Source organism: Aythya ferina (assembly GCF_964211825.1).
Source record: "Aythya ferina genome assembly, contig: HAP1_SCAFFOLD_29, whole genome shotgun sequence".
NCBI lineage: Eukaryota > Metazoa > Chordata > Aves > Anseriformes > Anatidae > Aythya > Aythya ferina.
In genome coordinates, this window is record NW_028181463.1 from 406,153 (window position 1) to 418,330 (window position 12,178).

At 50.0% G+C, this 12,178-nt stretch overlaps 3 protein-coding genes across 3 annotated transcripts in view; 2 read left to right on the top strand and 1 right to left on the bottom strand.

The window, feature by feature from the left end:
• The window catches only part of LOC311427854 (olfactory receptor 14C36-like), a gene marked incomplete at both ends in the record, with an annotated part of 273,414 nt that overhangs the window by 3,743 nt on the left and 257,493 nt on the right, over window positions 1-12,178 (top strand). The window lies entirely within an intron of this gene.
• LOC311427924 (olfactory receptor 14C36-like) lies at window positions 1,831-2,733 on the bottom strand (the record flags this gene model as incomplete). Its single annotated transcript, XM_084539506.1, has 1 exon — window positions 1,831-2,733. The coding sequence occupies exon 1, from the start codon at window positions 2,599-2,601 to the stop codon at window positions 1,831-1,833; it is 771 nt and encodes a 256-aa protein (XP_084395632.1). The 5' UTR covers window positions 2,602-2,733.
• Window positions 9,690-10,625, top strand: LOC311427927 (olfactory receptor 14C36-like; the record flags this gene model as incomplete). Its single annotated transcript, XM_084539509.1, has 1 exon — window positions 9,690-10,625. One exon carries the CDS (start codon window positions 9,690-9,692, stop codon window positions 10,623-10,625), a length of 936 nt encoding a protein of 311 aa, XP_084395635.1.

Sequence of the window (12,178 nt, forward strand, 5' to 3'; positions counted from 1 at the left end):
TTTATTTTATTTTATTTTATTTTATTTTATTTTATTTTATTTTATTATTTGCTTCATTATTTTACCCAAGGAATGCCTGACTTGTCTTTGAAAAGGTTTCATGCGCTGAGCTTGGCTGCAGTTACAGGGACAAAGACCACTGCTGGCAGTAGAGGTTTCAGACCTCCAGACTCTGCTTTTCTCTGCTCCCTATTGAAGTCTCCAAAGAAGTTTCCTTGGACCAATAGCAATAGAAGAATGATGCTGAAAACTAAAATGCAGCAAAATTTAGCCTTTAAAACAAGAAAAGATATGTACTAGGTGCTTTTTGAAATCTTCTTCCTTAAGAATATCACACAAGCTCTGTAATTAGCTGTACAAGTTTTGAAGTCATGAAGAAAAGTATTGAAGAGATCTTAGGAGTTTCTTCAATTTAATGAGTTCCATGGTGTATTTACATGCACAGTCAATGAAGCTCAGGTACTGAGCTTCATGGACTGTGCACCAAAATATACCATGGAACTCCTCAGAGAGGAGAGCGATGCAATTGCTTAAGAATGTAAAGTCAGAAGGAAAAGTCAAAGTGACTTGGAGTATTAATGGGCCCCACTGAGGGCTGTTAGTAAGACAACTTCCCCAGGGACTTGTTAGGGCACATAATTGGAAGCCATGATTGCTGACAGGCAAAAGCAGTGTGCTGAGAAAAGTCTTGGTTTCCTTTGACGAAGCAGAAGGGCCAAGGCCTGACCCCAGCTACTGGAGGCGAGATCCTGTACCCCATGTCTGGCTCAGGGCTTTTCCAGGGGATCTGTGGGATGTGGTGGGCAGTGTGATGCCTTGGGAAGAACAATGGTATAACACCTCCATTTGCACAGGTTTGCAGGGAGGCAATGAGGCTCCAGTGCAATGACTACTCATGTCCTCATCAGACAAAGGAACAAAAACCTCAGGGCTGTTGGGGCCTTCCCTTTTTACCAGCACCCTCTGCCTTATCCTCTGCAGGCATTCCTGTGCTATCCTACTTTTGCCCTATTTCCTTGAAGTCTGCAGACGCCCATCTCTGTTCACCACCTTGTTCTCATCCAAGCATTTCCATCATTTCACCCATGTCTCACAAACCCTCATTAGCTGTTCCTTGAAACAGAAAGCTAGGATCTGATCACACTCTTTAGTTGACTTCTGGCATCACAGCAATATACTTTGAGGGACATTTCTTCCTCCTTGTGGCCAGTGCATAACTTCCAAGGTGCACGTTGTGGCAGTTTTTTCTCTCCTGCTCTTTTCTACTACCACAGAAAGCTCCACCAGGGTGGAAACCACTCCTGAAGTAGGCATCCCAACCCAGCAGGCTCCTTGCAGCCTCTCAGCCAAGCACACACAAGTCACCTCAGCAGCAGCTTCCAAGCCATGAGCCTGCAGCTGGCCTTGCAGCTTCTTGGCTACACACAGCCAAGCCTTGTGCCTGCTGCTGCCCAGTCATGGACTCAAGCAGAAGGGACAGGACAACCCATATGGGGGCCTTCTTTCTGTCCATGTCCTCCTGGGTGTGTAGGCAGAGGGGATCCCACAGTCAGCAGAATTTCTGTTTCTTCTTTCTTTTCTGTTTCTTTTGTCCAGTCATGGACTCAACAGAATTTCTATTTCTTTATTGTCTGTATCTAAACAGGAAGCCTGGTTCTATATGTACATGAGAAAATAACATAATATATATATATAAATAAATAAAATTAAATTAAAAGGTAGGAGGCTGGGAAAAAAAAATTAATCAGAAGCACTATTATTAAGAAATAGAAATACAAAAAATATATGAGATTGTCATAAACACATTTTAAACTAAAAGTACAGTTAGGTCTATTGGAATATTACTGTAACAGTGTATCCAAAGATTTTCTTCACTGTATCCTTGAGCTCCTGGTTCCTCATGCTGTAGATGAGGGGGTTCAGTGCTGGAGGCACCACCGAGTACAGAACTGCCATTATCAGGTCCAGGGATGTGGAAGAGATGGAGGGGGGCTTCAGGTAGGCAAACATGGCAGTGCTGACAAAGAGGGAAACCACGGCCAGGTGAGGGAGGCACGTGGAAAAGGCTTTGTGCCGGCCCTGCTCAGAGGGCATCCTCAGCACTGCCCTGAGGATCTGCACATAGGACAGCACAATGAAAATGAAACAACCGAAGACTGAACAAAGAGTAAAGAAAAGTACCCTAGCTTCCCTGAGGTAGGCATCTGAGCAGGAGAGCTTGAGGATGTGGGGGATTTCACAGAAGAACTGGTCCACAGCATTGCCTCGAGAGAGGGGCAGGGAAAATGTGTTGGATGTGTGTAGGACAGCATTGAGAAAGCCACTGCCCCAGGCAGCTGCTGCCATCTGGGCACAAGCTCTGCTGTCCAGGAGGCTCCCATAGTGCAGGGGCTTGCAGATGGCAACGTAGCGGTCATAGGCCATGACTGTGAGAAGAAAAAACTCTGAACCAAAGAAGAAGACAAAAAAGAAGAGTTGAGCAGCACAGCCTTGATAGGAGATGGCCCTGGTGTCCCAGAGGGCATTGGCCATGGCTCTGGGCAGAGTGGTAGAGATGCAGCTCACGTCGAGGAGGGCGAGGTTGAGGAGGAAGAAGTACATGGGGGTGTGGAGGCGGTGGTCACAGGCTACGGCAGTGAGGATGAGGCCGTTGCCCAAGAGGGCAGCCAGGTAGATGCCCAGGAAGAGCACGAAGTGCAGGAGCTGCAGCTCACGCGTGTCTGCGAATGCCAGCAGGAGGCTGGCATTCATCCTGCCTCACTGAGCTGATGTTGGACATTTTCTGACATTGGACACAGTTTTCTGTTGCAGAGGATAAGTCAGAACTTAGTTAGTACACATTTCTCTGGCGGATACTTCTTGCAAGCCTTAGAGTACCCCCCAGCCTAGCCTCTTGCTTTGCAGGAGACCAGTTCTGAATCTCTCTTGTTTGAGCTGTGGCTGGTGCTGCCTTAGAGTGGCACTTGGAGCAGGAGCTGCTATGGGCTGCAGAGGAGTCCTTCCTTCTGTGCAGCAGGAGGGAGGCAGAAACATGGGGGACATGGAGTCCACCTGTCAGGACAATGAGATTTGCAGTACTGTTGCAAACAGCTCATCTGAATGCAGAGCAGATCTGCAGATGCCACTGCTGAACACCAGTGTTCTCAGCTGCCCTGTCACCTCTCTGAGAGCTGTAGGACCATCCCACTGTGGTGTTTCCCTGAGAAGAAACCGGAGACAGCTCAGAGCAGAGAAGTCCCAGTCCCAGTGCAGCTGGACAGAATCCTCACCTTGTCACCACGGGACTGAACAGGATCTCAGTTCTTCCCTCCTAACAAGGGGTGCAGAGGCCTCACTCCAGCTATGCACAGACTGCCCTCCAGTAGCACAGACATGGTCTTACCAAGGAGGTGTCCTTTTCTTCGTGGTCTTGGATAATACAAGGATGCCACAAGAGAACTGCATCCTGCTGGAGAGTAGCCTGCAATGCAGGAGAATGCCCCATAAACAGAGCTGGATATCCACAAGCTGGGGTGTCCCAGTATCCCAGCTGTACTCCCTACAGTGTCTGGTGGAGGCTTAGCCGATTGGCTCTTTTCTGACCAGGGGCAGCTGGGTTATGACTCTCCAAGGGGCTTCTGCCAGACTTCCTCACCTCGCACTGCAACCCAGCAGGACTCTCAAAGCCTACTGCATTGCCCACTGCCCTCCCAGAAACAAGACCCAGCAGGAGGAGACCCTTCCAGGACCTGCAGCTGCATGGCCCTGCAGCCAGACACTTACCTTGTCAAGGGCTGTGCACATTTCTCCAGCAGGCAGCTCTCAGAATCTTCCACTCCCAACTGCCTTCAGCCCCTCTCTCCTTTTCTTCTCTCTGTGTCTGTGCCTCTGTGTCTCTTTCCTGCTGCGCTGTTTCCTGGCCACAGCTGTCTCTCTGCACCAGGGCCCTCTTGCCACGAGCTCTCTCTGTCCCACGAGCCCGGCCCAGCTTAGCAGCACAGCACCAGCCCAACCAAGGCACTGCAATCACCCCTCTGGGGGCTTTGCTGATGAGCCCACGAACCTCAGGCACTCAGACACAATTGAAGACATCTCTCCAGAAGTCCAAGTCAGAGGCAAGTTTCCTGCAGTGTCCCCCTGAGGGCCAGCACTCACACAGCCTCCCTTGGAGCTCGTTAGAGCAGAACCCTGGAGGCAGTGAGGACAAGGAGACAAAAGCAATGTGAAGGTGACACTGATGTGTAGGCAAACTGGATGTGTTTCACCAAGCATGAGGGCCAGGCCTTGACCCCTGTCCTCTGGGAAGGGAGATCCTTACCCTTCAGACACTGCTCAGGGCTCTTTGTGGGGCAGTAGGAGATGGGGATGTGCATTGCCAAGTGCAGGAGAATGGTACGACCCCTGCCTGGTTCATGGGTGGGGGTGAGCAGGCAATGAGGCCCTGGTGCTTTAACAATCATCTGTCTCCTCATAGGCCTTAGTGGCAGAGACAACAGCCATAGCCATGGATACAAAGACCTGTTTTGGGTTCTTTTTGGACTTTGAGCCTTGCCACAGCACTTGATCCTCTCCACACCTGGCTGCACTAGGGAATCCCAGACCTGTACCTCTTTCCCTGTACCTGTATACAATTCTGGGGGGGGTTGTCTCACTGAATATAAACTGTCTGACAACTCAGATCTTGGTGGCCATGCTGCTCATAAGGAGCTCTGTAGGAAGCTGGCCTTGCTTCTGGTGAGCAGGCACCACTGCTCGTGTGGCATCCCTTGTGGTGCCCAGGCCCTCCTCGTCCTGGGCACTGCTCACTCAGAAGGGTCCCAGTCTGCCCCCTTGTGTGGGGTTCCTCTTCTTCTGGTGCAGTACTGGGCTCTTCTCCTTGTAAATGTCAGGAGGTCTCTGTAGGCAAATTCCTGCAGTTTCTCGAGGTTCCCCTGGACAGATACTCCATTCTGTTAGCTGTTAATGTCTGCAGGCAGACGGCTCACTGTGATTGTGCTGTCTCTCACAAAGCAACGGCAGCAGGAGTTTGCAGGACAGTTTGGATAATACACGAGTAACTAGTTGAACGGAATGACAGCACAGAACCACTGAAGGGTGTGGGATAGAAGGCTGCCAGATTCCTCTTTTTCTGTTCTTCTTTCTCATGCATGCTGTTACTTACAAAACACTGCACTGTATCATCTAATAGGAAGGAAATTAAGTCTCTCCCAGACAACACATGGACAATATCCGGCCCATATTCCATACCATCTGCATCATGCTCAGCTCCAGTACTTTCCAATTAAGCACAACCACCTTTTCTCTGTTGATATACGCAGAGGGATATCATGCCCTTAGTCTGTGGGTGTCCTGGAGCTGGCTAGGATCGAGGTAATTTTCCTCCTAGGAGCTGGTATGAAGCTGTGTTTTGGATTCAGCATGAGAAGAATGCTGATTAGACACTGATGGCTTAGTTGTTGCCCAGCAGTGGAGGGCTGGGGGTGCCTGCAAAGCTGGTGGGGACAGAAGCAGGACAGCTGACCCCAAGACGCCAAAGGGATATTCCAGACCACATGACGTCGTGCTGAACAATCAATATGGGGTGGCTGGCCAGGGTAGGGAGTACCACTACTGTGGGACACGCAATCACCATCATTGCTCATATTATTTCTCTTCCCTTTCTGTCTTATTAAACTGTCTTTATCTCAATCCAAGATGTATTTATTTATTTATTTATGTATTTTATCTTTTTTCCCCTCCTCATTCTCTCCTGCATCTGCTCGGGGTGTAGCAGGGTGTGTGTGTGAGGGAATGGCTGTGTGGTGCTGTGCTGTGCTGCCTCCCGGGTCAAACCACACTCTTTTGGTGCCCAACATGGAGCATGAATTTTGAGCAAATGGCAGATCTGACCACAGCATGTTAAAAGAAAGCTATTATAAGCATTAGTTGATTTTAATAATTGGTGATAACAAAGTTGATTTCCTTCCTTCCTTCCTTCCTTCCTTCCTTCCTTCCTTCCTTCCTTCCTTCCTTCCTTCCTTCCTTCCTTCCTTCCTTCCTTCCTTCCTTCCTTCCTTCCTTCCTTCCTTCCTTCCTTCTTTCCTTCCTTCCTTCCTTCCTTCCTTCCTTCCTCTCTCTTTCTCTCTTTCTTTCTCTCTTTCTCTCTTTTTCTTTTAAGCTCAGATCTGTTGTGCTCGATTTCAGAATTGTGTTGCATAGCACATTACTTACTTTATGTCTCCCCTGTCATGCTGTTCATCTTTTCTGATGGCTGCATCAAGTTTATTCTTTTGATGTGTTGTGTAACACTGGCTTATGATATGATAAAAATCCTGGTCATGAGACTAATCTGGTACTTGTACTCAGCACTGCCATTACCATGATACCTTGGAAGCCATCTCTCAGAAACTATTAAGAACTACACTCTGGACCTTTTCTCCTCAGGAAACCAAGCCATGGGGGACACAGGGGAGGTCACTTTTCCCCACTTGTTCACTCTCCCTTTCACTTTCACCTCAACCTTCTCCTCCAGGCTATTTACACTGGCTCTTCAAAGTTTTGAATATCCTTGGGATGGTCAAACCAGCACGCTCCTATTGTTATGTCTCCTGAATGTGTTTCAGGACTACTTAAGAATACCATTCAGATTTCTGTCTGGTGGCAGGAGAGTTTGGAGTGGCAGGGAGTGAGGGAGGATCTGGGCAGGCACCTACAGCAGTCAGCACCTCCAGAACTTTGGAACTTCACCCCGAGCAAATGCAGAATCCTAAAAAAAAAAAATGGTTAAATGCTTGAAAAGGAGGTGTTATCACCCTGGCATTTCCAAAGAGACACATACCACTGCAGTGTGCTGGGTCTTGGCCTGTGCTTACAGAGCCACAATCAATGCCACTCCAGCCTCTGTGAAAAGCCCTGCAGTCACTCCAACCTCTCTGACAGACCCTGCAGCTACTACAGCATCTGCAAAATGCCCTGCAGCAACTCCAGCTCTCTTTCTGGGCCCTGTGTCTGAGCCAGAAAACCAAGCTCTGTCTGTATCAGTTGCTCCTCTATGCAAGAAAAAACAATGGATGTGAAAGTCAGTTAGTCAGAAGACGAGGCAGGCTTCAGAAAAGCTGGGCCGTCATGTGAGTAGGAGGACGAAGAGGAAGAAGTCATAAGAGCATCAGTAATCAAGCGATCCCTATCCCCATGCTGCTCTGGTGCTGGGAGAAACAGCACCCCTCCCTGGAATTAGAGGGCAGAAAAGGAGATATGGTGGGCACACACTATGTGCCACCCTGTGGTTTTACCGGTGTGACCATGGAGAGCACATGAGGAAGTGGGATGGAAAATCTAAAGGCACAGGTATGTGAGTGGCAAGGAAAAACAATCACTAAAAGGGGTTCTTAGAGAACTGCTGCTCCAATTTCCAGCGGGCTGTCCTGCAGACACAGTACTGAATACTATGAGCAGGACTAGAGGGGCTGTGCCTCCAGCCAGGGGGAGGAAGGGGACAGTCGGGTTTATTGGACTGTGGGGATTCGATGGCTTTGCGCATCAGTCCCACTGAAGTATCAGGAGCTAGTGGGCACCACTGCACAGTGTACCCTAATGCCATCAAGCTAAGAAGGTCGAACCCATTTGTATGTCTGCAGTGACAGGGGGATCCCAACACTGAACTGTACTGGAGGCTGAAGTGTGTCTAAGTGGGAAGGAGTGGCAAAAACATTATTGGCACTGGCCGAGAGACTCTGTGCATCCTTGAAAGAGACTGCTTCAGGAGAGGATAGATATTTCAGGGACCCAAAAGGGTATCGGTGGGCTTTTGGCATAGCTGCCTTGGAGACAGAGGACATTATACTGTTGTGGGGTTGATGAGGACTGAAGGACAGCTGGTGCCAATCCCTACCACAACCGTGCACCTGTGTCAGTATAGCAGCAACCGAGTGCACTAACAGAGGCCTATCGTGGCCTGAATGAAGTCCCGCAATGCTGAGTGCTGCCATGCCAGCTGCATGATTCAGACTGCCCTGGAAGAGGAGGAAGCTCCTGAGCACCTGCACTACATCGATGGCATTACTGGGTGGGGTGACAGATCAGAGGGAGTATTAGAGAAAGGGAAGAAAATACTCCAAATTCCTCCGAGAGCTGATTTTGCACGAAAAGAAATTAAGGTCAAGGGACATGCACAAGAGATCCTGATGCCGGCTGGCCAGGGTCAGTGGGACCAAAGCTCAGAGACAGGTTGAACATCGGTGAGGGGCTTCTCAACAATTGCATGGTGCATCACTTGCCTTGTACATATTATTATTAATATTATTATAGTTATTTTTATTATTACTATTTTATCTTCATTTTCTGTCTTTTAAAATTTTAAATCATTCATTATTGTCTGCGCCCTTGTGCTTGGTGACACACATCCAGTTTTCCTACACATCACTGTCACCTTCACATTGCCTTTGTCTCCTTGTCCTCACTGCCTCCAGGGTTCTGCTCTAACGAGCTCCAAGGGAGGCTGTGTCAGTGCTGGCCCTCAGGGGGACACTGCAGGAAACTTGCCTCTGACTTGCACTTCTGGAGAGATGTCTTCAATTGTGTCTGAGTGCCTGAGGTTCGTGGGCTCATCAGCAAAGCCCCCAGAGGGGTGATTGCAGTGCCTTGGGCTGGTGCTGTGCTGCTGAGCTGGGCCGGGCTCGTGGGACAGAGAGAGCTGCTGGAAAGAGGGCCATGGTGCAGAGAGACAGCTGTGCCCAGGAGCAGCTCCTCTGCACAGTGCAGCAGGGCTGGGGGCACTGCCTGCAGAGACAGAGTGCTTAAAGGCAGGCAGAAGTGGCAGGATGCACAGAGCTCACTGGGGGAGAACACTTCCCAGCCCTGAACACAGTAAGTCTGTGGCTGGAGGGCAATGCAGCTGCAGGTCCTGGAGGAAGGAGAAGCCGGGGGTGCAGACAGGGGTGTGCAGGGCTGTGGTGCAGAGCAGGGTCCCTGCTGTGCCCCAGGGGCTGTGTGCCAGGGCAGGGCTTGTGCTGCTTGCCAGGCTCAGCACTCAGCCTGCCTGAGGAGCTGCCCAGGGGCTTGGGCAGAAGAAGGGCAGGGCAGGAGCTGCCTGCAAAGAGAAGGCACTTTCTGCACTCTCTGCCTGCCTCTTCCTGCTCTGATTGTGGGGTAGGCTCTATATTAACAGGGTAGTGGGGCAGCCTCTATGTTATCGGCGTAGTTGGATTTGCACTGGTGACTGAGCTTCCTATTCCATTGAATTGAGACACAAACAAGTTAGTGATGCACCTGAGAATATCCCTTCTCTTCTCTCTGCTTACAGACTGCACTAGGGCTTTTCTGAGCTGTTCTTTAGGACCTGCAGACAAGGGGATGTGGTTTTTCAGCACAACCTCTGTGTGCATCCATCCCGCAGGTGAATGCTGCAAGCAGCCAGCAGCTGGGCACCAGGGGATGGACAGAGCAGCCCTCCTGGATGTGCCCTCTGGTTTAGGTGTGCCTCCACAGCAACGACATTAACCATTTCACTGGATTAGAGGTGTCCCACTGGGGGTGGATGGGCAGAAGTGGTTGCTGTGTACAGGACGCTCAGCAAACAGAAAGCAAGGCTCCAGACAAGGAGATAGACAAAGGTCCTCTTGGAAACGGGTAATGTAAGGTTTTACTGGGAATTTTAGTCAGAGACTTTACTCATAAGAGTTTATACTTTATATTTTCTTTCATTTCGCAGGCTCTATGTCCAAAACCAGCAAATGCCCAACATCAGCTCTGTGAGCGAGTTCCTCCTGCTGGCATTCGCAGACACACGCGAGCTGCAGCTCCTGCACTTTGCGCTCTTCCTGGGCATCTACCTGGCTGCCCTCCTGGGCAACGGCCTCATCCTCAGCGCCATAGCCTGTGACCACCGCCTCCACACCCCCATGTACTTCTTCCTCCTCAACCTCGCCCTCCTCGACCTGGGATCCATCTCCACCACTCTGCCCAAAGCCATGGCCAATGCCCTCTGGGACACCAGGGCCATCTCCTATCAAGGATGTGCGGCACAGGTCTTCTTCATATTCTTCTTGGTTGGAGCAGAGTATTCCCTTCTCACCGTCATGGCCTACGACCGCTACGTTGCCATCTGCAAGCCCCTGCACTACGGGAGCCTCCTGGGCAGCAGAGCTTGTGCCCAGATGGCAGCAGCTGCCTGGGGCAGTGGCTTTCTCACTGCTGCCCTGCACACGGCCAACACATTTTCCCTGCCCCTCTGCCAAGGCAATGCTTTGGACCAGTTCTTCTGTGAAATCCCCCAGATCCTCAAGCTCTCCTGCTCAGATGCCTACCTCAGGGAAGTTGGGCCACTTGTGTTTAGTGTTTATTTAGCCTTTGGTTGCTTTGTTTTCATCGTGTTATCCTACGTGCAAATCTTCAGGGCAGTGCTGAGGATGCCTTCTTCTCAGGGCCGGCACAAAGCCTTTTCCACGTGCCTCCCTCACCTGGCTGTGGTCTCCCTCTTTATCAGCACTGTCATGTTTGCCTATCTGAAGCCCCCCTCCCTCTCTTCTCCATCCATGGATCTTATTGTGTCAGTTCTCTACTCAGTTGTTCCTTCATCAGTGAACCCCCTCATCTACAGCATGAGGAACCAGGAGTTCAAGGATGCAGTAAGGAAACTCTTTGGATACATGCTTCTTTGCAATCAATAATGTTTGTGAGTTCCCTGATTATTTCAGGAACTGTGAGGAAAATTTTTGTTACTATATTTCTCTATAAATATTTTCTACATTTTTTTTCTTTTGATTTAAATTATGTTATCCTTAACCTGCTACCTGATTTTCTTATTTCTATTTTTTCATTTATAGTGACCCAGTCATCTAATTATTGAAAGAAGCAGGTTATGTAGAGAAACATAATAAATAAAAAACAAAAACAAAACAAAACAAAACAAAAACATCAGAACTACATTTTATCAGCTGCCATCTCTTCCCATCCCCTCTGGAGCTGGGGTAGAAGCCCCAGCACACAGGAGGGCCTCAGGGCTAAGAGCCCAGCTGCTACATGGAGTTTGGGTGGGGGCTGTTGCTTCTCTGGAGCCATGGCCATGGCCAGCAGCAGGACGTGGCCTTGTCACTGCTGCTCTCTTTTGGCTTTCAGTGTGTTCTCCTGTGCTCTTTTATTCGGATAAGCAGTCAGATCTCATAGGCCTTGGTGACAGTCCTGTTCTCTCTGCAGTGACATCCCTGTGACTGCAGGCAGCAGCAAGCACTGTGCAGCCCTGGGTTACAGCTGGCCTCCCGCATAGCACCACAGTTACAGGAGGGTCTTGCTCTGGGCAAACCCAGAAGCCTGGAAACCTCTCCAAAGCTGCTGCCCGGAATAAAGGCAAGAGGTTGCTCCGTGCTCTTCTGTTTTCTGGGGTTCTAGTGCCGGGTTCTTCACCTGGGGCTCAACAACCCCAAACAGAGCTACAGGCTGGGAGATGAGTAGTTGGAGAGCTGCCTGGCAGAGAAGGATGTGGGAGTACTGGTTGATAGTCGGCTGAATATGAGCCAGCAGTGTGCTCAGGTGGCCAAGAAGACCAACAGCATCCTGGCTTGTATAAGAAGCAGTGTGGCCAGCAGGGCTAGGGAAGTGATTGTCCCCCTGTACTCAGCTGAGGTACTGAGAGGAGAGTGATGTAACCACTTGAGAAGCTAAAGTCAGAAGGAAAACTTGAAGTGACTTGGAGTATTAATGGGCCCCACTGAGGGCTGTTACTAACAAAGCCTCCCCAGGGACATGTTAGGACAGATAATTGGAGGCCATGGTTACAGACAGGCAAAGCACTGTGCTGAGAAAAATCTTGGTTGGTTTTAATGAAGCTGAAGGGCCAAGGCCTGACCACAGCCACTGGGAGAGGAGACCCTGCACACCCGTGTCTGGATCAGGGCTAGTCTTGGGGTCTGTGGGATGTGGTGGGTACTGTGATGCTACTAGAAGAACTTCATTTTGACACCTCCTCAGCCCTGCACAGTGTTGCAAGGAAGCAATGCCAACAGTCAGCATGCCAAGCAGGTGCCTTCTGCTGGCCTAGCAGGGCCACTGCCAGATGTCAGCCCAAAAGTTCAGATCCCAGGGAGAAGTCAAGGCTGACCTGACACCTCCAGACACAAGTGACCTCCCAGTCCCTTTGCGTGACACGTTCCTACTGCTGCCCTATCAAGTGCAGAGACAGAAGTGACCTCACAGTCCCTGCCACAGTCACATTCCTGCTGCTGGG